Raw genomic sequence first — 24,313 nt, 5'->3', positions numbered from 1 at the left:
CGTGCTAACTTGTATTGATGGGAGTTATAGTCCAAAACATCTGAATGGGACCAGGTTGGGGAAACTGGATTTAGGATAGTTTGTGACACTTTGAGAATGTGTTTCCACCAGCTGTGCCCCCTCCTTTTCTTGATCACTAGGAGGCTCCTCCAAACCCACCCCTCTTGCCTGGCCAGCTGTACCAAGGTAACGTCCAACTTGGTGCCCTAACCTTAAATGAACTCTCTGGGTAAAGAGCTTCTGCACACCACAAACCTTCCAAAGGAATAACCACACCCAATACTAATTGGAAACAGGCAACAGCAGATTTTGCCAGCATGAGTCTCTGCTTCGCTCAGCTTAGTGTTTCCAGCATGTGCCCTCCATAATGATATATACACTATACTGGGGTTGCCAACAATTTTGGGGGGCCTGTGGGGAATATTTGCAAACTGGAGGAACTGTCCACCACAGCCAAGCACATGCAGCAACCTATTCTGCTGGCTGCTGCCTCCTAATTTTGGGAGGCGGGTAGGGTCACCCCACCCACAGATGCAACATTGCGATCCTTGCGCTACATCCTACAAACTTCTCAGGGGAACGTCTCACAAGCTACCTCGCAGTGGTGTTTTTATAAAGGTGTGTGCATCCCAAGCAAACCAGGCCGAAGACGCCAGGATGCTGCCCTTGAGTATAATGACCATATAAAGCCAAGTGGGAATGCTATTTAGCCGATAACACGGGCAACAACAAAAAGCCCACATTGATCCCGAAGGGGCATGTGGGGGATTGTGTAATGTCCCTACGTTACATGTGTGGTTTTATTTAATTTTTTCAATATAATTTTCATTTATATATATTACAACAATTATTCAATCATAATTTTAATATTTCAAACTCCGACATCCCTCCCTCCCTTTCTGTGGTTCTTTACATTTCTTTTCACCTTCCTGCATACTCCAAATGATCGCAACATATTCTTTTATATATCCATTCCCATATATATTAAAAACTTCCCTAAACAGGATTGCCTTCAGATGTCTTCTAGAAGTCAGATAGTTGTTTATTTCCTTGACATCTGATGGGAGGGCGTTCCACAGGGCAGGCGCCACCACCGAGAAGGCCCTCTGCCTGGCTCCTTGTAACCTCACTTATCATAGTGAGGGAACCACCAGAATGCCCTCAGGGCTGGACCTGTAGGCCATTAACTTCTATATCCATTATTCTCTCTTCAGAACTTCTTCTTCCTTCCATTTTTGGGCAAATAGCATTCTTGCAGCTGTGGTTGCAGCCCCTACATTACATGTGTAGCTTCCATCTGCAAACACCACACATTGCTATCATAAGCTGGAGGCTGCATACATGGTAAGCCGTTTTAAAATGCTACCCTGCACATGGGCAGGGTAATATTTAAATAGTTCCTCTACCAAGTCCAGCTGTTGGCCCATATATGCCATTACAGTGGTACCTTGGTTCTCAAACTTAATCCGTTCCGGAAGTCCGTTCCTAAACCAAAGCGTTCCAAAACCAAGACGAGCTTTCCCATAGAAAGTAAGGCAAAATGGATTAATCTGTTCCAGACTTTTAAAAACAAACCCTAAAACAGCAATTTAACATGAATTTTACTATCTAACGAGACCACTGATCCATAAAATGAAAGCAATAAAGAATGTACTGCAGTCACACATCAATCAATTAGGAGCTGAATTGAGTTCCACACAGTCACAAAAACAAAAAAGCTGCAAAAACAAAAATGCAAAAAAATTAGCAAAAACAGACAGACCTCAGCGTAACACTCAAAACAGAGCACGTTCAGCTTCCGAAAAACGTTTGCAAACCAGAACACTTACTTCCAGGTTTGCAGTGTATGGGTTCAAAGTGGCGTTTAAGAACCAAGGTACTGTCTACAAAATGACTGTTGACAGAGCTTCAGGATCTTAACAGGATCTTTCTTAGCCTTCCTGCTTAAGATCCTGTTAAGTGGAGAAGCTGGGGAACCTTCCGCTTGCGAAGCAATCTTTATACCTTAAGCCGGGGTGCCTCTGGCTTCCCTTCTCCCAGGCACACCTGAACATATGAAGCACATCTTACATCGAGGATAACCACTGGTCCATCCAGCCCATTTACTTTGAGGGCCCGCAGATCTCTCAGGGTCTTGGGAGTTCCTTCAACTCTGCTACCTGAGGTTCTGTTACCTGGAGATGCCGGGAGTTGAAGCTGGGATCTTATGCATGTGCTCCGCCAATGAGCCACGGCCTCCCCTCTCACATGGACACAACTGAAGTATTTTTTTATCATCAGACATTAGGGCAAATGAAGGTGTTTTCTTTCCTGTACTGTACTGTAACTTTTTAAAAGCCCAACTCTAAAACACATCTACTTGGATGTATGCTTTATTAATCTGTGGTTTGAGTTGCAGGTTTCAGCTTCAGTGTTAGCCATGCTGGAAATAATTTCCATAGGACACAGTATGATTTACTCCAGAGTAAAATTGCGGGTGGCGCTGTGGGTAAAAGCCTCAGCGCCTAGGGCTTGCCGATCGAAAGGTCAGCGGTTCGAATCCCTGCGGCGGGGTGCGCTCCCTATGTTCAGTCCCAGCGCCTGCCAACCTAGCAGTTCGAAAGCACTCCCGGGTGCAAGTAGATAAATAGGGACCGCTTACTAGCGGGAAGGTAAATGGCGTTTCCGTGTGCGGCTCTGGCTCGCCAGAGCAGCGATGTCACGCTGGCCACGTGACCCGGAAGTGTCTTCGGACAGCGCTGGCCCCTGGCCTCTTTGAGTGAGATGGGCGCACAACCCTAGAGTCTGTCAAGACTGGCCCGTACGGGCAGGGGTACCTTTACCTTTACCTTTAAAAATGCATAGGATTGAACTGTTGATTTCTAACAACAACAACAACAAAATTTATTTATACCCTGCCCTCCCCGGCCAGAGCTGGGTTCAGGGCGGCTAACACCAATAAAAGCACAGTAAAAACATAATGGGGGGGAGACCAATATAAAATACAGGTTAAAATGCAATTTAAAATGCAGCCTCATTTTAAAAGTAGCCAATAAATCAAGACCATATTGGGCGGGAAACATAAGCTGCAGACTGAGTCCAAACCGAAGGCCAGGCGGAACAGCTCTGTCTTGCAGGCCCTGTGGAAAGATGTCAAGTCCCGCAGGGCCCTGGTCTCTTGTGACAGAGCGTTCCACCAAGTCAGGGCCAGTTCTGAAAAGGCCCTGGCCCTAGTTGAGACCAATCTAACCACCTTGCAACCTGGGACCTCCAAAATGTTGCCATTTGTGGACCTTAAGGTCCTCCGCAGGGCATACCAGGAGAGGCGATCCCACTCCTAGACCGCAGTTTATCCACAGAGGCGAACAAGATAGTGAAGCATACACCATACACATACAGTTCCCTGTGGACATTCTTCAGGATTCACATTTCTGTTGTTTATTATCAGCAGCATATGATCTTGAAATATGGAAGAGGGTAAACGGCTGGAAACATATAAATCAGAAACTGGGGAAAGTAGGGAATGTTGAAGCAAAACACAAGCAGATATTTGCTTCCTAATCCCTAACATTTTTCACCTGGGCACAGCACTCTTCCCCAATTCCCCTTTTCTGCTTCTCTGATTGCCAAGCAACGTTCGTTAGCAATCTGTCCAAACAATCATTTTAAATTTAAGAATGTTTGCCGATTATTTGATTTATAAAATTTATAAACTGCTTTTCACCTCAGCGTGATCCCAGAGTAGTGTCCAACACAAAAATAACAGTGAAGTCAAAAACAGGTCAGAATAGCAGCAGTAGTGCACAGAGACCTAAAGCCCCAAAGAAAAATGAATGAAGCCGCTCAGAGCCTTGGAGAAATATTGTGTTTTGATTAAGCCCATCAGTGATGTCTTTGTCATGAGTGTTTCCAGGGGGAAGGAGTGCCATAGTTGGCACAACTATGACTTGAGAAAGCCCTGTTCAGTCCAGAGTCGCCATGCGTCAAGTGACATTTCGCAGTGGTGGAAGAAGAAGAGCCCCCTCATCTAATCTGACTGTTGGGGCTGACAGTCCATCAAGTACCTAGTTTGGGCCTTGTTCAGGGGGTTGTTAATAACAGACCTATAGTTTAGAAAGAGACGCGGGTGGAGCTGTGGGTTAAATCACTGAGTCTAGGGCTTGCTGATCAGAAGGTTGGCGGTTCGAATCCCCGCAATGGGGTGAGCTCCCATTGCTCGGTCCCTGCTCCTGCCCACCTAGCAGTTCGAAAGCACGTCAAAGTGCAGGTAGATAAATAGGTACCGCTCCGGCGGGAAGGTAAACGGCATTTGTGTGAGCTGCTCTGGTTTGCCAGAAGTGGCTTAGTCTTGCTGTCCACATGACCCGGAAGCTGTGGACAAACGTTGGCTCCCTCGGCCAGTAAAGCGAGATGAGTGCAACAACCCCAGAGTCATCCGCGGCTGGACCTAAAGGTCAGGGATACCTTTACCTTTAGCCAGTTTAGATCCTGCAAAATAGGTGTTATATGTCATCACACTGAAGCAGCAGGCAATCTGGTAGCAGCATCTTTTCCTAGATCATCTTCAAGGGTAGCCCACATTGAGTACATTGCAGTAATCAAGGCGGGAGGTGAATAGTTTTTTTAAAAAATAAATAAATAAATTTTCAGACACAAAAGAATGAAAAAATTATTTCCCAAGTCAGTGTTGGCCATGGCTGATGTGTGAAACCCACATGTCCTCAGCACCAGAAGAGAAAAATGCAATGTCTCCTGGGTGTGATGTGTGCCTTGCACACTTCTGTACAGTGTAGTGTCAGAAAAATGCTTCCTCAGTATCATCCACCTGGTAACCTGTTGTCATTGGTGTGACACTTGCTTGCCAGTGCAAGTTATTGCCCTTTTCCCCTCATCTGTCTGTGCACTGATAAGGCCCCCATCACCTTCTTTGCTCTTACGTTGACATGGTGTCTCCTTAGTCTTATCTGCTTCCATTTCCTCCCCTGTGGGAATGACGTAGGCAGCTCTTGGCATCTGCGCCTTAGCACTCTCCGAGAGGAATTTCTGACTTAAGTCGGCAACAAAAGCACGTACTCACAACAGCTGTGAGTGTGTGTGTGTTTCAGCAGAAATCCCTTGCGCAGTGTGTCTCCTCCGTTTGCTGCCAAAAGGTTAAAGCAAACAGCTCGAAACAGAAGAAAAGTGCTCTATGGTTATATGGAGATTGGCATGAAATAAGAGTGTCTGTGGAATTTTTAATTTAAATTTTTTAAAAAACCAGTTCTGTTCTTGGGTGGAATGAAATTGGGCTAGTACCAGAGGTTGCCATTGCTGGGCACTTGCCAAGGTGCCCACTCCACCGGGGGGCTGAGCAACAGCCTCTGCTTCTGTTGCCCCATTCCTCTTGGCCACCAGTGCAAACTGAGTCCAAAGGAAGAGAGCAAATTGGCACTGGCAATAGCAGCATGAAAGAGGTGAGCCCCTGTGGGGGGGTTTCTACTGAGGGCACCTTGCCCAAGACGCTCCCCCCCCCCCCGCAAAAAATAAAACCCAACCCCTGGAGCTATCACTGGAATGAGGCACACCTTCTTTCTCACCCTTCTGCTTGCACGGTGCCAGTTTGTCACACTCTGTGCAAAGCTCTTCCGTTCTCCAAGGAAAATCCAAACAGAATGAATGGAAAGCACGAGCTGCAGTTTGATCCTTTTCCAGGCAAGTCGTACAAAAGGCTTGCTTCAATTAGGAACCTCTTATCTGCCCATGAGTCAGACAGACGTTTAAAGCGTCAGACTGCATTCCTAGAACTCCTTACCCTTTGAAGACAATCTAAACTCCCCGGGCTCAGTTCGCATCTGTGCACCTCTTCTTCCTGCACTTCGGTTCCTTTGTGAAATTAGGGTTAAATTTCTTATCAGCGTGACTGCAATGGGAAGCAGGGAACTCCACCCATTAGTGTCCCACGCCTGCAGCCGATTGCTTTAAATGCGTACACTCCACCTTCTTTGGCTTGATCATCTCTCAGCCCAGGGAGAGACCCAAATCCGCTTATGCAGATTGTTGCATAATGTGTTTTGGTCTTGCAGGTCACCTCGGCCACCCACAGCCCCACCTCCGTTGAGCAGAGGCAGGGCATGCTAGAGATGCTCACAGTGGATTATACTAAGATGGATGGGGGGGGGGTATTTTCAATTTTAAACCACTCATTAATTTCATGAAATGCTACTTGGTTCTTTGAACAACGTGCTTGTCCTCCACTGTTTGAATTGGATGGAAACTATATTGGAGGCTTTATGCTTGGATTGTTGACTGTTAGCTTGAATCAGTACCTTTGCCCAATATGGAAGGCATGGGTTTCCTCCCTCTCTAGGGTTGCATAGCAATCCTGAGGAAGCCAACAGATCAACCTTCAGAGGTGCCCTCTCTGTAAGAAAATAGAGGCCTCCTAGTGGCTGCCATCTGCTTACAACTGATCCACTCCAGGCCTGTTTGATTGCAAGCACTGAAGTGAGGGACAAAGCTGCTGTGATTCTAGGTTAGATTCTAGATTTCGTGGTTCTTTCTATGATTTCTTAGCATGGTTTTTGTTGGAGCAATGAATATATGTCAGAAGTGAATCCAATAGGACTTTAACATCAAGTTGATATCACCACAGCTGCATGTTCCTTAAATTTTTCAGCATCCTTTTTAGGAGTCAAGACACACACATATCCATTACGTCTTTTCCAGTATTTTATATTCAGGAATTTGCTGGTTTCCACTGGCATACATAGCCCCTGGTTCAGAATACCTTTAAATCCCCACAACAATATTTTTGTCTAAAGGCCTGAAGAGGTTACTGGGGTGCACATAATCTGGGTTCCAGTCTCCCTAGCAGCTTCTGAGATGTTGCATGGGATCCTGAGCAGCGGATTGTATGGTGAATTCTCATTGCACTGGCAAAATCCCTAAGGACTGAACCTGGCTGATCGTCCTCAAAATAGGAAGCCCTTGGTAGGGGTAGAGAATACTGCAAACGCTTTACAAAGGAAAAGCAAATTGGAATTAGCAGGTTGCAGTGAGGACAGAGCAGAAAGGTAGAGATTCCAGTAGCTAGAAAACATGGCCTGGATATGCCAGAATAGGGATCTCTGGGTGCCACGATTCAAGTTTGGGACAAGAACTATTTGGTAAGAGAACCCAAGCAGAGATTTAAAATTACAAAATATGCAGCAAAGTAAAGCATGGAAATATAGCCTATTGGACCTTTAAAATATGCCCTTGTAAGTTCCTTTCAAAGTTTCCCTCTTCCTCTGGAATAGAAAAAGATCACACATCTGGTAAGTTAAAAATGGTTTACTTACAAACTCTCCAAAGGTCAGAGTCATGTGCTTTTCCATGCATTAGTCAGAAAAGTTGCACAGGCAGTAAAACTTGGCTTAGTTACAAAGTGATGAAAGTTCCAAAATTATTGATAGAAGAACTTAAGAGTACAAAAACAACATCTGAATAAGATCTCTGTATGCAACTGAATATGCATTTTATACGAAAAGGTAAAGGTAAAGGACCCCTGACAGTTAAGTCCAGTCACAAACGACTTTGGGGTTGCAGTGCTCATCTCGCTCTATAGGCCGAGGGAGCCGACGTTTGTCCGCAGACAGTTTTTCCGGGTCATGTGGCCAGCATGACTAAGCCGCTTCTGGCGAAACCAGAGCAGCGCACGGAAACGCCATTTACTTTTCCACCGAAGTGGTACCTATTTATCTACTTGCACTTTGACGTGATTTCGAATTGCTAAGTTGGCAGGAGCTGGGACTGAACAACGGGAGCTCACTCCATTGCGGGGATTCGAACCGCCAACCTTCCAATCAGTAAGCCCAAGGCTCAGGGGTTTATACCACATGTCTAATTCTGCCATGATCTTGCCTGTGAAATAACACTTCACGCATGCACACGTTTGCCGTGCTTGCTTGCTTCCACATGGCATGTGATTGTCCATGCTGAGGTATGCATTAAGACTGGAGCAGCTAACATGGGGCCTGCCAGATGCTGCTGTACTGTAGTGCAGCCTTCATGATACCAAACCATTGGCCATCTGGCTGGGGCTGATGGGACTTGGAGTCCAACAATTCTATGTTCAAATGTTGGTACCATATGCTATTATTTTTGTTATAATAATTTGGGTTATTCCCCCACCCCACCTTTTAAGGCCCACCCTCACAATGTGGCATACAAATTAAAATGTTGTGACAATACAGTATGCAACAAACGAATCCCCCCCCAGATTTTTTAATTTGTCTTTATTGATTTAAAATACCGTCTTACATATACATTACAAATAATTACAGCAAAATTAAACACAAAAATATAAAAGGAAAAAGATAAAGAACATAAAAATAAAAAAGCAAAGAAGAGTTAACAATAAGAGATGAACATTGGCTATAACATCCTGTTAAATAAGTTCATAAGACAATTCATAAGATATAATTCTTGTGTTCTTACCTTCCTTCAGTGACCACAGCGCAGAATGTGCGCCTCCTTTTCTTGTTTTCATCCTCATAATAAAGATCTGCATGAAAGATAGGCAAAGCTGAGATTGGCTGAGCCAAGGTCTCAAATGTGGGACAGCGAATGCTGACCACGAGCAAGCTGAATAGATTCACCGTGTAAGAATAATGCAACGGTAAACCCCGCAAGGATTGGGCATGTTGCTTCTGTTCATTCTCCCTTTCCTTTGGATTTGAGTTCTTCTGTTACTGACGTGCACCTATCAAATTTGTCTTGTGCACTGTCCATAGCAGAAGGAGGAACTATTTGAAAGTAAGCTTACCACTTGATGGATCTGAAACACCCTCCCCCACCCGCTGCAGCCTGACCGGGCTCTTGATTTTTGGCTTTCTTTGTTTTCTTCCATTTCCTAGGACCCTTCTGAATTTGCATGTATTGAAATAAGGCACTGCGGCCAAGCAAGCAGTGAATTTCAGGGGGAGTTCACATTTTCTTTGCCTCGGTAATCCAGTTGCAGAGACCTCTCTCTCTCTCGCTGTGTGTTTGTGTGTGTGTGTGTGTGTGTGTGTGTGTGTACGTACCGGAAGAGCTGTTCTCTCATCTTTAACCAAAACCAAAACAGGCTGGAAGCACAATAAAGAGGAACTCCAACCCCTTTCCTTCTGGGAGGGTCTGATGGACCTGCTCTGTACCCTCTCGAACTTCTAGCTTCTCTTTGGTTGTGCTGGGGGAGACCCTTCCAGCCCTGGCTCCTCATGCCCCAGTCTTGGTTGCAGAGTGGTGAGTCAGCCCCTTACTACTCTGGGCTGCATTTCTCAACTTGATTGCAACAACATCCTCTGAAGCGACTCTGGGCGGGACGAGGGAAAGAGGCTGCTTGACTCCTGCAGGTATCTGGGTCGGGACAGCAGGAAACCCAGACCTCCTCCTCCCCAGCGGCAGGGAGGGCGACCTGCGTCCACATGGCATGCACCATAAACTGCGTAACTACCACATCATGGCTCTGCCCAGCCTCCATGTTTCCATCCGCAGGTTAGTTGGGCTGTGAGTTATCTGTACCACGTTTGGCAGGGGGGACTCCACTAGGCAATGATTTTGCACTTGTTCGGTATGTGTGTTACGGTTGTTTTGTGCCTTCCTCTCTGGCCATTCTGCTGCTGCTCTGAGCTAAGCCATGGTTTGGGTTCATGTGACATGTGAACCAGGCCAGTATCTCATGTCTGTTGGTGGGTTGACCAACTCGGACTGGGAGGGCAGGGAGGGCAATAGACCTGTGTAATGGTATGCCAGAAGGAGCAACAGTGATTGAAGGACCTTGGAAAGCTTGGATATCAAGGAATTGGTGGGTCAGAATTGATGAGAGGAAGTTCTTAGTTTTTGAGAGGGCTACAGGTTGGGATCAAGAGGCATTAGCAAACTTGTTTGGCCCTCCAGATGTTGCTGGACTGCAACTCCCATCAGCCCTAGCAAGCATGGCCAGTGATCAGGGATGATGGGAGTTGTGGCTCAGCAACATCTGGAGGGCCAAAGGTTCCCGCTGTGGCTGCAGGTGCATTTTTGCATTGTGGCCTGGCCATGGTCATTCCACAACAGCTTTCAAGTCACATGGGTTTCTCGCACTGGACAGGATGAGGGTACTGTTTAACCTCTGCACAGTTATTTGCTAATGCAAACATCTCCAGTCCCTTAAGGGGAGACAGTCCAAACCAGAGTTTCCCAAACTTGGGTCCCCAGCTGTTTTTGGACTACAGTTCCCATCATCCCTTACCACTGGTCCTGCTAGCTGGGGATGATGGGAGTTGTAGTCCAAAATCAGCTGGAGACCCAAGTTTGGGAAACCCTGGTCTAAACTGAATTGTAGTAGATTGAGTAGCTCAAGCACATATAGAAAACAGTGGTGTACTGACCACTAGGGGGAGATACAAGCAGTGATTAAGAAATGAGGAAGGAAGAGAGTCAAAGCTGTACTTGTTTATTCTGTGTGTTGGCTGAAAGGCCCAGTTTTTCATCAAGGAACTCAGAGTCCTGTACTGAGAAGTCTAAAATTCAGTAGCCTCAAAGCAAGGAAAGCGAGTCAATAAAACTGGTGCAGGTCTTGTAGAGCCATGCTCGGCTTCTGTGCCAAACCCGGTATTTGAGGTTCCGCAGAGTAAGGTTTGGGGCAAAACTCAGCTTTATGTGATAGTGAGAGAAGCTCGGTAGGGCAGTGTAAATAGAGATGACATGGGAAGGAGTTGGCCATATGGGAAATGGAAGCCATTGTATATGTGACTTGGAAGCAATGGCCTGCTTGCTTTGAAAAGTATATTTCCACTGAGGGCTAGCAGCTTGCTTTTTAATTTTCATTAAAAAGTAAGTAAGTAAGTAAAGATTCTAAGGATCTAAAACTAGGCTGACATTGTGGCACAGTCTGTGACAGTCAACTGCTTACTCATTCCACATGGGTGTAGTGGGGGGGGCAATCCCCCCCCATCAAGTAAATAAATAAAGATACTTAACTAACTGACAAATCGCATCACAGATAGTTAGGTTTTTCCCCCCTCCCAAAAAAAAGTCCTGTCCCCCCCCCCCCAAAAAAATCCGGGCTACACCCCTGTCACTCCATTAGATGAACAAAGTGGCCCAAAGAGGGAAATGAGGAATGTGATTGTTTTCACCTTTGTAGCGAACTCACTGCAAGTTTGGGTTGCACGGTGCTCTAGAAGGCTGTCAAGCTTGTATCTGACTTGCTTACATATAGCTTTTGGGCATGGACTGCTCTTCCAGTGGAATTTACCCAAGGTGGCTTACAAGATATATAAAAAAAGCATATTTGTAGATAGGGAACAATTGCCATATGAATGGCAAAACAGCCATGTCCAAATGAAACCAGTCTTAAAAGTGTTAACAGTCAGATGCTATGCATCAGCCCATCCTGAGTGTTACATAGTCTTGCAGCTACAGATGGAAGGACTTGTCAGTCTCATTTTCCGAATCTTAAATTCAATTATCCACATTTCTGCAGAAATTTGTTTGTTTGTTTTTTAAAAAACACATCATAAAAATTCTTTAGCGTTTTTGAATGAACTTCTCCTGATTTCTGCATGCACTTTTGTTGGAATTGCATTGCAAAATTTGGATAAGTGCGACTTTCGAAGGGTAGCTGTGTTTCGGTTCACATTTTGTTTCAGAAAGTGAGAGTTTAAATGCCCACTGAATCACCCAGCCCTACTTGCAGCCTTGCTGTGAAGTTGCTTGGTGGGCTTCCATGGGGAGGCAGTTCTTTGAAACAGACATCACTGCCCAAAAGGCTCAGGCTGATCTTGCTCTATGGACAGAAGGAAGACTGAGCAGAGCATCTGGGCGCAGCCAAGTCTGGAAATTCCATAGCCCAAAAATGGAAAAGGAGCAAGGTCCCAGACAAAGAAGAGTAGCAACTAAAGTTGACAGAATATGCGCAGCTTGCAGACTTAGCATATAGAATAAGAGAACAAGAAGAACATACGTTTAGAGAAGATTGGAAAACATTTATTGAATATATGTGTGCGGCTGAAAACACTGGCAGCATTAAGATAAATTCAACAGTGTAAATAAGTTATGATGGATGGAATAATGGAATAATGAATGGTATAGGTTCTGTAAAATATGCAGGGATTTGTGATATGTAAAATGAACCATGAAAATAGAAGAAGAGAAGTCGTGGATATTTTAAGGATGTAAAAATGAGTATTTAAAATTGTAAAACAAAATTTAATTAAAAATTATATACAAGTCTGGAAATTCCACCTTACAATAGCAGGGATCTCCCTTTGGCAGCTGTGGGAGATTGTGTGTCTTTTGCATATTTGCGTATCAAGCAGGCCATTTTCTGTTCTTCCTTGACATATTTCCTTTTCTCCTCCTGCAGTTTCGAGGTGGAGAATGGCCCGTCACCTGGGCGCAGCCCGCTGGATCCCCAGGCCAGCCCAGGCCTGGTGCTTCACCCCAGCTTTCCGCAGAGCCAGAGGCGTGAGTCCTTCCTGTACCGCTCGGACAGCGACTACGACATGTCTCCAAAGACCATGTCACGCAATTCGTCCATCGCCAGTGAAGCGTGAGTTCTCCTCCGTTCTTGGAAGGGCTGCGCGCCCAAGAGCAAGCCTATTCTCACCCTAAAAAGACAAACTGAAGAGGGACTATGGCTTAGTGACAGTGCCTGTGCTTTGCATGCAGACAGACCCAGGCTCAGTCTCTTGGCATCTTCAGGTAGGGTTTACCTAATCGGAAACCTTGGAGAGCCACCGCCGGTCAGTGTACACTGTACTGAATGGATAGATCAAAGGCAGCTTCTTATCCTCCTGCTCATAACCCTGTGTTGCAGCAGCACAGTTAGCAGCAGGGTCGCCAGGCAGGCCTGTGGGTGTCCCTTGTCTTGCTGATCTAGTAGCTCAGTAGCCTGACCCTGTACAAGACTAGGTTCCAAGTTGTCACAGGCCTGAGCACAAGCGGGTACCTTTGCAGCAGGAGGGCTGAAAGCTCTGAGACATGTTGAACGGTAAAAAGCCCTTTGTCAGATGGAAGATTTGCCTGTTGCAGCACAGGGTCCTCCTATCCTTCACCTCCAGGGTAATGACTTAACTCCTGAGCTGAAGAGAGTGCAACCAAATCCTATCTGCATGCCTGTGCAGGATTTGTGACAGGTAGGATAAAAGAAACAAGAGTGGCCAAGTTTTAAATTACCCAGTTTTCTAAAATGGTGATGGGCTGGTAGTAATGTCCAGAATATAGATTGGAATATCATTAATAAGGCTTTTGCTCCATCCTTATTAAAAGTACATGGCTCCCTCTACTCTGCAAAAAGATCCCTCAGGCTTGAAATTTCATTTGCTATACATTATCTAAGCCTTCTGCCAGGGAGAGTTTTGGATTGTGGGGTTTGAGTTTTGCTGTGCTCTGTCATCCCTTCCCCACAAGTCATCTGTACTTGTGTTGTTTTTTATCCTTCACAGACATACTGAAGACCTGATAGTGACACCATTTGCCCAGGTATGTCCCAGGTCCCTGTGCGTGCTTAGGTGAGAAAAGTTGGGTTGTCCCAGTTGTGTGCTCTGAAAAACTCCTGCCACAATACCTTCTTTAGGCTCCCCAAATCAAAAAGTATCTTAAGCTCTGAAGCTTTATTTTTTCAGGCTGAAGGTTAAGCAAAAACAAAACAAAAATAAAGCAGGGAGGGGTGATGCTCAACAATATCTTTTTCGCCCCCCCTTTTTTTCTTGTTTGTTTAACATTCAGCTGAATTCAGTGAATTCAGATTCTTGCATGCTGATTCGTACTTTGTATTTCATTGAGCTTTGTTATTTTCCTTAAAGAACATCCAATACTTTATTGTTACAATGATTAGCAGTGCTTCTTTTTTAAGAAAAAAAGGTGCTGGTACTCACCATGAAGTTTTTACAGTAAGTGTCACACTTTAAACATTTAGTGGGGAAAGGATGCCGGAACTGCATACCGTTGAATACCCCCAGGAAAAAAAGGCACTGAGATTAGCACATATTTTCTTTCCCACACTTCGTGGTGTACATGGGGCAGGATGTAAATTTTATTTTACCTACTTCTGAAAGCTTTAAAACATGCCAAAATACTGAGTTGCAAATACGCAGCCTAATATTGTATGCCCCGGCTGCTGCGTGCAGATGTTTAAGCCCTCATCTCTTCAACAGAGACCAAATCAAACCAGACACTGGGCCTGGGGTAGCGGATGCTACTCTCTCGATTTTGTATCTCTCTCTGGTCCACCTATGATGATGAATAGGAAATAAAGCAGCAAGACCAAGTTTTCTTTGCTCCTTGTCATATCTGTGGTGCAAATAGTTTAAAAGAGTTCTTCATAATTTGAAGAAATCCTTTTGCCACACTTCTCGGTACGAGGAGACATGCATGTTTGGGTACAGAAAGCACTTCCCTACCAGCCCACATTTTTAACATCTGGTACTTCCTGGTGAGAGTCAGCCTCAGTTTTGTTCTTCATCCCACCCCCTCATTGTTCTGGGGTCTTCTGTTGGCTGCACAGAGCAGCTTCATAGCCCTAACGCTCTCTGCCCATTGGCTTCCTATAGGTCCTGGCAAGCTTGAGGAGCGTACGTAATAATTTCTCCATCCTGGCAAATGTTCCTACGCCAACATCCAACAAGTAAGTGTGTGCCAGTTATGGGGTGTTCAAGAAACACCTAAATGTGACTCGTTTGCAATTTTAGTTCTCGTTTGGTGCATCAGGCCAGATGGCACTTCCTGTGCTCAGCTGGATCTTTTCCCTTCCACCACCAACCTACTTCCAAAGACTGCACCTAGTTTGCTCAGTCCTCTTGTGGAGGGACTACAGAAAAAGAGGGAAATGCTGTGTTGCATCCAAACATTACAGCTGACTGTACCCTGCACTGAGATTATGCATGGAGAAAAGGGCAAGTAAAAATATTTCAAATGAAATCTCCAGGTTCAGAGGCTGTGTTCCCCTGGAAGAGCCGGGACAGCAAAGTTTGGGAGGAGGTGAGAACTACTTCCCACCAGGTCTGGTTTGGTGTTAAATCAGCTTCTGGCTATTCCTGGAGTTTTTAACTTTGAAATGCCTGTACCCCCAGGAACTCAACTTTTATTTTGCGGTAGGGTATACCTTCTTGGTGCCCCAGTCCAGCCCTTGTAGTTGATGCCCTTGTGTTCCTTAAGAGCTGGAGCCTGAGCAGATGCTGTAATTCCACATAAGTCTCTGTTTGTATTTCTTTTCCCTTGCCTGCCTCTCAGAACTTCCTCCCAGAACTACTGTAGGGGTTTAATTAATGCCAGAGGCAAAGTCCAGAGTCATAGAGTGTAAAGCAAGAATGAAAGCCAGCCTCATTCAGACGTGCACAATGCATGCAAACCAATATCACTAAGCACATAACCATCTGCCCAGCTGCTAAGGGAACACCAATGTTACCAATATAACATCAGTTTTATGGCAATTGATTCTTCAGTTATTCTCCTGGTACAGCAGGCTAAGCTGTATCTTCCTCCTAGCAGGCATGCAGTTAAACTAAAGAGGTAGGAAGCCTTGTCCCTCAGAGATCAACTGAGATCAGGTTGCTGCTCCCTTCACATCCCCACTTAAAACCACTCACATTTCCATCTCAGTGGGATGGAATGGATTTTGGGTCCTACAGTATCTCCCAAGTTCATTTGCTGCCTGCAAACTTGCATAGGTGACGTCTCAAGTGGCCAGAGGGGTGGGGTAGAGGGACACGTGCCAGAAAGAGTGGTGCCTGATCCTTTTCTCTCTTCTGTCCCCCTTAGGAGGTCTCCCATGGGCAGCCAGCCAACTGTTTGCAGAGCCACGCTCTCAGGTAATGGGATGCCTAGTGTCTAGTACTAAGAGGGTTCTGGTGGAGCAATCAAGGGAACATACACAGAGTCAGCCTCATAGGCCTGGCATTAAGTTTTGGGATCCATGAATCCTCTCCAAGATCTGCAGCGTGCATGATGTATCCTATAAATCACCCCTCAAAGGTCCACATTCAGTAAAGGGGGCTTTGTCTCCTGGGGGAAACAGGTAATTGGAGCACTCTGTGCAGATGTGGCCTTTACTATGAGGCACAATGAGGTGGCCAACTCATGCAACTATCTCTGTGCAGATGTGAGCCATGGAGCATTTCCCACCAGGAATCTTCTCTGCATGGCTTTGAAATTCACAAGAGCACAGCTCCTCTTAATTCAGTGGCGCTTGTTCAGGAGAGCTCCCAAAGTACCTGTGCCCTGTGTTAATTAGTTGGGAAGGAGGGGACCCTTTGAAATTTTTGCCACAAGTGCCAGAAAATCTTGGGTTGGCCAGAATTTCCCTGAGTGCAATGCAACCCTTGAAAGGAAAAGGAAAAGCAGCCCCGTGCCACATGGCCTGCAAAAGCTGCCACCCTCAGGTGCTTGTTCTGATTCTTCAAATCCATCAGTCACCCCTGACCTCTTGAGCATCAGCTTGGCCCCAAAGGGAATGATCAGCCTGACTTGTCTTCCTCTATAAAAAGTTGCAACACCTGGCATTGCTGCTTGGGTTCTGAACTGTAAGAGGACCCCAGCACTCCTCCATTGCTAAATCAAAGAGCATATTCTTGGCAAAGCCATGTTATCTAAAGCCACAATAACCCATTGCCCCAGCACTTATCCCCCTAATTCCTCCAGTTGTGGTGTGGGCTAAGCAGCAGGATACTTAGAGCTTGGAATGGCAAGAAAGGCTGACTGCAAAAGAATGAGTGTAGCATCTAATGGCCAAGACTGCATTAGCCTGGCCATGAACTCCCTGGTTGGTGGCTTAAGGTGAGTCCTGCTCTCAGCTGCCCCATCAATGTTATCAGGATAATTGACTGGTTCTCTGTGCTTTTGGCCAGAAATTCATCTTGCAATCTGTGTGCCACCACTTGGCCAACATCAGATGGGTTTTTAACACCATCCAGGGTTTCATTTATAATTGACTGTGCATTTGGGGTGTTTCCCTCAAGTTTCTGGAGCTTCCACTTCTGCTACCTGGTAGCAGAAGGAACTGCAGTCAGCATCTTGAACTTCACAGCATCGTGTAATTCCCTTCTAGAGTCCAAAACCATATGCCCAGCCTTACATTCCTGCCTTGTATGTATGTGGCTCATCTACCTGTTCCCCCCTTCCCTTCAGCCCTGGTTCCTAGGTAAATTAGCGCATTCATAACATCACTTAGGTGGTCTTGTGCATACTTATACTTCCGCTAAGCTTCACATCTCTTTGGGAGCAGGGTGAAATGGGTGGAATGGGAAGCGTGGTTGTCTTGAAATGGTTCCTTTGTTGCTTCTTTCTCCCATCACAACCAGACTTGGCTGCAGTGCCACACGACTTGAGTTCCACAGGTCCCCTTTTCTTTAAACCAGGCCTGTTCCAGTTGTGACCCACTGCTGCTGCCTGCTTCGTGCTTTGCAACCCCACCCCAGCCCCATTTTCTGCAGTCCCAGGCAGGCAGTGAAAACAGAAAATCTATCAGGCCCCTGGTGAGCTCCGATAGATGACTGGCAGGTCATAGGTTTTAAGACCTTTGGGGCCTTCAGTTATTTAAAAGAATATAATAAGAAAGAAGAAAACCTCTCTCGGACTGTGCTGCTTGCCCTGAATATCCCAATATCCTATGCCTGCCCTCGATATCCCTTGGCAACATGTTTCCTAAGCTCTGTACAGGGGAGGCAAGGGGAACAGAACTGGCCAAGGGTGAACTTCATGCTTCTCCATCACTTAAACCTGACTGTCTGTTTTCTTACCCCACTTCTCTTGCAGAAGAAACATACCAGCAGATGGCCAAAGAGACCTTGGAAGAGCTAGACTGGTGCCTTGACCAGCTGGAGACCATTCAGACGTACCGCTCTGTTAGTGAGATGGCATCCAACAAGGTAGGGCTCAGAGCTGGCTTGGCCTGTTCTATGGCTGTCACCCTGGCTTCCAGAATGGTGCCAGCACCTCCCTTTGCTGCAGCGTGGAGTGCCCTTGTTCTGTGTTTCCATTGGTCAGCCATGCCCACTTGCACAATAGTGGTGCAAGTGATGCCTTTTCCCCCTGTTGCTTTTGGTTGCTGCAACGCTTTAGGGGCCTGGCTGCCCTGGGGGCCAGGATCTGAATGCTCTCAGCCCTGCATCTTTATGGGGTTGCATTTGGGAACAAAAAGGGCAAAACTCTTGGGTCAAATTGGCAGCCGCAGTTGATCTAGTTGAGCACAGTTCATACTGCCTGGGGGCAGATTAAGAGCAGCTCTGTCCCAGCAAAGCCCCTCCAGAAATTTCTCTGAGGACTATGAGATTATTTTTTTTATAAAAAAAATTCCACTGGAATTATTGTATTCTCCAGGCCAAATCAGACATACATAGCAAACACACAAAAATTGCAATGTAATAAATTTCAGTCTTATTTATTAAGATGTTCATATCTGTACTGTACAGGGCAGTGTATTAATGATAAAGCTGTAGCTATGGATGGAGAGAGATGGAATCATACATTAGCAACTGTTGACATGCAAAAAGGTTTCTGCCTCTGGTTTGTGCATGGCTTAGTTCTTTGTTTCCTGGGCCACAAGAACTATTATGCTGCTCCTGCTAATTGAGTCTTCGCTGAGTAGGGCAGGTGTGGTTTTAAAGACTGTTGCGAAGTGCTACATCAAAGTGGGTTGCGAAGTGTCTCGTGGCCGGGAGACTCTCACTTGGGGGGACTTGCAGGGCAGAGAAATGCAATGTGGAGAGCTGCTTCGCTGAGAAATGGACAGGTGCTGCTTTGCAGGATACATCCTACAGGAGAAACGTGGTCGTTTCCAGATACAAATGGATTAATCCAGATGAGTGAGCTCATAGTCTGGTGTGTGTGTGTTTAGTTGTGTGTTTGCTTTATGTTTCGAGATAATCAGCCTGAGAATCGCCGCTGCAGTTGGTGTACTCTCCCTTTTATCTATATCTCGTATTGTCTTTTGTGAAACTCCGGATTAGGTACACAGAATTCCTAGGGAGTCTCTCATCCAAGCATTGACCAAACCCACCTGTTTAGCTACAGCAAGTCCACTATGTCATGCGCCTTTTATATATTCCCAAAGCCCTGTTCTCCCCAAGGCCCCGCTCCCTTTCTCTTTGCCACTTCCTGTCTTAAGAAGTTTGTGCTTGCAATTGAACAATCTGGAATTAATTGCAAAAAGGGCCAAACCGGATGCCGAACGCATGTGGGGTGTGAGAAATGGGGGACACAAGAACAGCATATATCTGTGTTTCTCTCCCCAACCCTACTGGATCTGCTGGCTCCTTAATGTGTATGTGTGTGGGGGGGGGGTGTTATAGCATTGGGGATTAGCGTTAAAACCCTCTCCTGTATCAGTCTCCCAGTTCCCATCTTCAGAACAGTCTCATTCATTCATACCTTCTTCCCTCATGGAGCCCCTCATCCAAGCAATGACTGGACCAAGGCCTGCTGAGGTTCTTCAAGTTGGTGATCTCATGTGCCTTCAGACTGTTGCCCTGGGACTGAAGTGTGCAGTCGTGCAGTAATTAGCAAAATGAAAACCTTATGAGATGCTAGTAGCAGATCACTTGAGTCAGGTCTGGTTTGGTCCAAGAGTCCACAGTTTACCCCATTGTGCAGCAGGCTTCAGCATGGACTTCTGAAGAGTTGCCACTGGCCAGACTAAGGGAGGAGGGTCTCCAGCTGGCTGTCTGACACAGAATTTCAGCTTTCCAGCAATACTGCTTCTTTCATAAGAAAAAGAGCTAGAGGAGCATCTGTGGTGTTGTTGCTGCTGCTTTGTTATTTAACTTCTAACTTTAAAACAAAAGTTAGAAGTTAAATAGGTTGACACAGAAGGTGCCTGCTGGAATCAGTTCCATTCTCGGAACTGCAGACTGGGGCTCCTTCAGCTGACTCTGAATGCCAGCTGCCAGCCATTGCAAGTGGGAAGAGTGGAAGTCCAGCCTGCAGGCTTCTGATCTGGCCAGCTATTGTGAGAGAGGATGCTGAACTCGACCCAGCAGCTTCTTGTATTCTTAACGAGAGAGTGGCAGTGCACTCGTGTCCTGTTTGTAGGCTAGACTTGATGGGTACTTAGCTTGATCCAGTAGGGCTCATCTTATAGCAGACATGTTCAGTTGGTCAACCGCGATCAACAGGTAGATCCCCTGGTGATCCTGGTAGATCACGGGATCTTTATCGATTGCGGGATTAGAATAACTTCTGAATTAATTTTTCCGCCCCCCTCGCTCTGTCCCTCCGTCGCGTCTAGTGGCTGGAGTTTGTTGTTTTCTCATTGCGATGTGGAATACGCTGATCAGCTTTAGCGCTGCACGCATTTGTTATCTGCGGAGTGTGAGATGAGTAAAGCATGTCATTCTCCCTTAAGAAAAGCACAACTTTGCTCTCCCCCAAAAAGCTCAACAACTCTGGTCAATCCTCAATGACAATTGGTAGATCAATGCCAGTTTTTGTACACTGGGAGCAGATCGCAGTCTCTTGGGAGTTGGACGGGCCTGTCTTACAGGATTCTCTGATTAAGAGGACTCTGGCAATCTTACTGCTTAATATGGCAAGTTAGGGTACCACCCTGTGAGCCACTATTTCTCAGCCTCAGTCTCCAGTTTGTTGATAATACAGTGGTACCTCGGGTTACATACGCTTCAGGTTACATATGCTTCAGGTTACAGACTCCGCTAACCCAGAAATAGTACCTCGGGTTAAGAACTTTGCTTCAGGATGAGAACAGAAATCGTGCTCCGGTGGCGCAGCGGCAGCAGGAGGCCCCATTAGCTAAAGTGGTGCTTCAGGTTAAGAACAGTTTCAGGTTAAGAACGGACCTCCAGAACGAATTAAGTACTTAACCTGAGGTACCACTGTAATGGTAACCTAACTTAATATGACTGTTGCAAGAACAACTGAGAGACAATGCGTGGCAAAACCTTCAAACATTTCAAAAATGCACTATAAATGCAAAGTATTACAGTTACTGTTCTTAACCTGAAGCACCACTTTAGCTAATGGGGTCTCCCGCTGCGCCGCTGGAGCACGATTTCTGTTCTCATCCTGAAGCAAAGTTCTTAACCTGAAGCACTATTTCTGGGTTAGCAGAGTCTGTAACCTGAAGCGTATGTAACCTGAAGCGTATGTAACCCGAGGTACCACTGTATTATTACTTGCAAGTAATCATCCCAGCCTGACATTTGAAGTGTCAACTTTGCTCAGGCAATGCTCCTCCTTATGTCCATCTAGGCAGGGGTCACAACTCTTTGGAAAGTTCCCCATCACAGCTTGTGCGAGGAGTGTTTCAGGTGTGGGCTCCAAGAATCCCTCACAGTGTTGCACAGGCGGTGCCAATTCACAACCCCCCCGATCTGAGAGTTATTTCCCAGCGTTCTTTTTGTGAAATTGCAGTGAATTCTAGCTGCCCCTCGTGTAGACCACGGTGCAATTGCTTGGGGCAGCAAAAATGTTTGGAATGGCCATGTTTCAGGAAGTAAACCTCTGTAGGTTCCGCGTCCTCATTCCGCAGAGAGATGCATGCCTGTGCTTAAGCGAACCAGCATTTATTCTAGCTGGTAGGTTTATGTTGAAAATGGGTCACAGTCTGCTCACCTAAAGCTCTGGATACCGTATAAGAGGTTGTTTTCCCCTGAAAAGAGCAAGGGAGAGAGCTAGCAAAGAGGGTGTTGAGGACAGGGTAACGTTCTGACCAGCCTTTTCTGAAAGGGGAGCAGGTTTGCCGCTCCTAGTTAAAGTGTACCTTCTGCCCACTGTATGGCAGCGGGTGTATGGAATTGTGTTTTGCATTCATGGCGCATGGCAGCGGCTCTGTGTAGGCTGAGTTGGGGTCTTCCCATCCTTGTGCTCAGATTGTCCTGCTCCAACAGCGAGAAGGAAGAGCAGAGCGTCCCTCTGAAGGGCCTCTTGTCCTGCCTCTGTGGTTTTTTTATGTTGCCACGTCTGGAACGTGGAGCCCCAAGGGCAGGGTGCCCTCGAGTTGTGGGTAGCAGGAGGCCTAACGCTGAAAGCAAAGGCACTCAGACATAGCTCAGGTGTATGAACAGAAAAATTAGAATGCCCGCCGCTAGTATTGGGGGTGGGGGGGTGCTCTTGGGATATGTGCATGCAAGCGGGGAGCAAGAACACATTCACCCCTGCAGGTATTTCTTCTATCCCATAATAGCCCTCCAGGCAGTCTCCTGGTCCTGCACCAGCTTCACATTCCCAGGTGTGCTTGCAAGGGAAGGGCAGTGTTTCATGCACTTGGGATACCGTGGCAATTTCTTCCCTCCCACACACACAAAAATGCCGGGACAGCTGCCTAGATATATAGGAAGCAAAACCAAGCCAGCGACGATTGAAGGCTAGAAGTCTGGTTGTCAGGAGGTTTTGACACACTTAACCAGAATAGATCTAGACGGTTGTGCGAATGCAAACATGACAGAGTGGAGAAGCTGATAAAACAGGCTGTTGCTGCGACTGGACCCGGTACTCTTAGCGTTCCCCTCCCTCCTCCCCCCTCCCATCCCCACCAGGGCAGTTTTCTTAAGTCCCTCACCTTTCTCAAAGCTTGAGATAAAACTGCTGCGAGCCATGAATGTCAGACTGAGGTGGCTACGGATCAGGATGAAAAAGCAGAATGGTGGGTCACTGGCGGCAGCTGGCTGGCCCCTTGCCCCCTGCTGAAGGTGGGCGGGGAGGGGGCAGAGTCCTGCTGCCCATCCCACTGTGAGCAGGAGCATCTTGCTGTTCGGTTTGCAGCCCCTGTCTGGGAACTGCAGCCAGGCAGCTCTCCGAGAGTCCATGTGTGTTCCTTTCTGCCTCGTTTCCTCCACCAGCAGAGCTGGGTTACCCGGTCACCTTCCGTGAAGTCTTCCGCCAAGCCCGCCAGGCGTTCTCTGTTGCTGCTGCAAAGCAGGGGAGGCTAGAGCCGCAGAAGCTTTTCTCCTCTGATGCCCAGAGCTCCGGAGCTTCCTCTCCCTTCCCCCTCGCCGGTCGGTCATTTGCCCGGTTTGTTTAGCCAGCTCTTTCTGAGGTGCTCCTTCGGTAACCACCTCCCCCCTTCCCCGCCTCTTCCCTCATTTCACTTCCACTCCCTCCCACCCCCCCAGCCGCCGCCTCTCTCTCATCGCCACCTGACATCATTTCCCATCTACCCAGTGCTGCAGTGAGAGAAGAGCGCGCACACACTTGCACACAAACGCCAAGCTGGGGATGCAGCTGAGGCTGAGCCGTGCAAGGAGGTACCGTCTCCGTGGTGACCGCTGCCCTCGCACCCGGGAGGAGATGATGAGGACGTGCCTCCTGCCAATGCAGCTCCTGCCTTGTTAACTGGGTGGCTGCCATGTGGTACCCAGAAGCGGCTGGGAATCTCCAGCCGGCTCCACCTGGAAGAGACCGTTCCTCTTTGCAGTGACTCCTCTCTCTTCTTCACGAGCGGCTGGACTTTTTTTTTTTTCTTGCCTCTCCCTCCCGTGCACCGAAGAGAGGGGCTGTGTGTTTTGCTCGTAGCCGGAGCAGCAGCGTTGCACTGTGGGTATTTCCCTCCTCATCTGCAGTACAGCCAGAGACGGTGGGGTTTTCTCAGGCTTTGGCCTGCCTTGCCCATCTCCCCGGTCCACGGTCCCCTTGTGGGGGCATCAGTGAGGAGCAGCAGAGATGTGAGGGTCCTTGCGCAGAGCGGGTTGGCCAGCAAGAGCCATGCCAGGCCCCAACCCGCTCATGGAAGGAACAGCTCTGTGGGATTAACCCCTTCCTTTCCTACCAACACCAAGGAAAGGGGGCACCACGGATCGGCCGCTCACCTGGAAAGAGGGAAGACCACGTCGGTGGGTAACCCAGAGAGCCTCTGCCGCCCACTGGCGGAGAACGGAAGATGCCCTTAGTGGATTTTTTCTGTGAGACCTGTGCGAAACCATGGCTGGTTGGCTGGTGGGACCAGGTAATCTGGATATACCTGGGGTGGGTGGGTGTGGAGGGATGAAATTGGGGGAAGTATGTGTTTTTGTAGAGGTGGGGTGGGGGAGATGGACAATATCTGGACAATATCTGACACCCCACCACCACACGGGCAACTGGGGTGGCTTGCTGAGGCAGGTTTGAGGGCGACCAAGAGACGTCCAGTAGCCAAAGCTTTGTTGCCTGCATAATGTTGCTAAGAGTAGCAGGAGAAATGCCTGGATGCTGCAAGGGTCCTAATGCAGTGTGCATGCTGACAAGGTCAGAAATGGGCATGACTAGTTGGGAGTGCTGCTTGCAACAGCCCGGTCCTGGGAGCGTGGAGTACTGTGTCTGCCATGAGATATTGGAGGAGGCCTGTGTCCTTCCTGCCTGCCTACAAAGTCAACATTAGGGCTGTCGCTACTTCTGCACTGCCCGTTCTCCCCGTGGCTAGAGA

The 24,313-nt window shown here is 47.2% G+C and overlaps 1 protein-coding gene across 7 annotated transcripts in view; it reads left to right on the top strand.

The window, feature by feature from the left end:
- PDE4A (phosphodiesterase 4A) overlaps nucleotides 1-24,313 on the top strand; it is a 367,050-nt gene that overhangs the window by 294,341 nt on the left and 48,396 nt on the right. For 5 of the 7 annotated variants that reach the window (XM_083419843.1, XM_083419841.1, XM_083419842.1 and 2 more), the window contains 5 exons: nucleotides 12,329-12,514; nucleotides 13,410-13,446; nucleotides 14,517-14,590; nucleotides 15,724-15,773; nucleotides 17,716-17,828. In XM_083419843.1, coding sequence (XP_083275969.1) covers nucleotides 12,329-12,514; nucleotides 13,410-13,446; nucleotides 14,517-14,590; nucleotides 15,724-15,773; nucleotides 17,716-17,828 — 460 coding nt within the window. Of the gene's footprint in view, nucleotides 1-9,111; nucleotides 9,475-12,328; nucleotides 12,515-13,409; nucleotides 13,447-14,516; nucleotides 14,591-15,723; nucleotides 15,774-17,715; nucleotides 17,829-23,074; nucleotides 23,858-24,313 lie in introns of those variants that run through there. The other 2 variants (XM_083419845.1, XM_083419847.1) reach the window with 2 other exon arrangements.

The sequence above is a fragment of the Podarcis tiliguerta genome (assembly GCF_965153285.1).
Source record: "Podarcis tiliguerta genome assembly, chromosome: 17".
Taxonomy (NCBI): Eukaryota; Metazoa; Chordata; class Lepidosauria; order Squamata; family Lacertidae; genus Podarcis; species Podarcis tiliguerta.
Note: the sequence above shows the minus strand (reverse complement) of the source record. Positions and strands in the feature narration are given on the sequence as shown.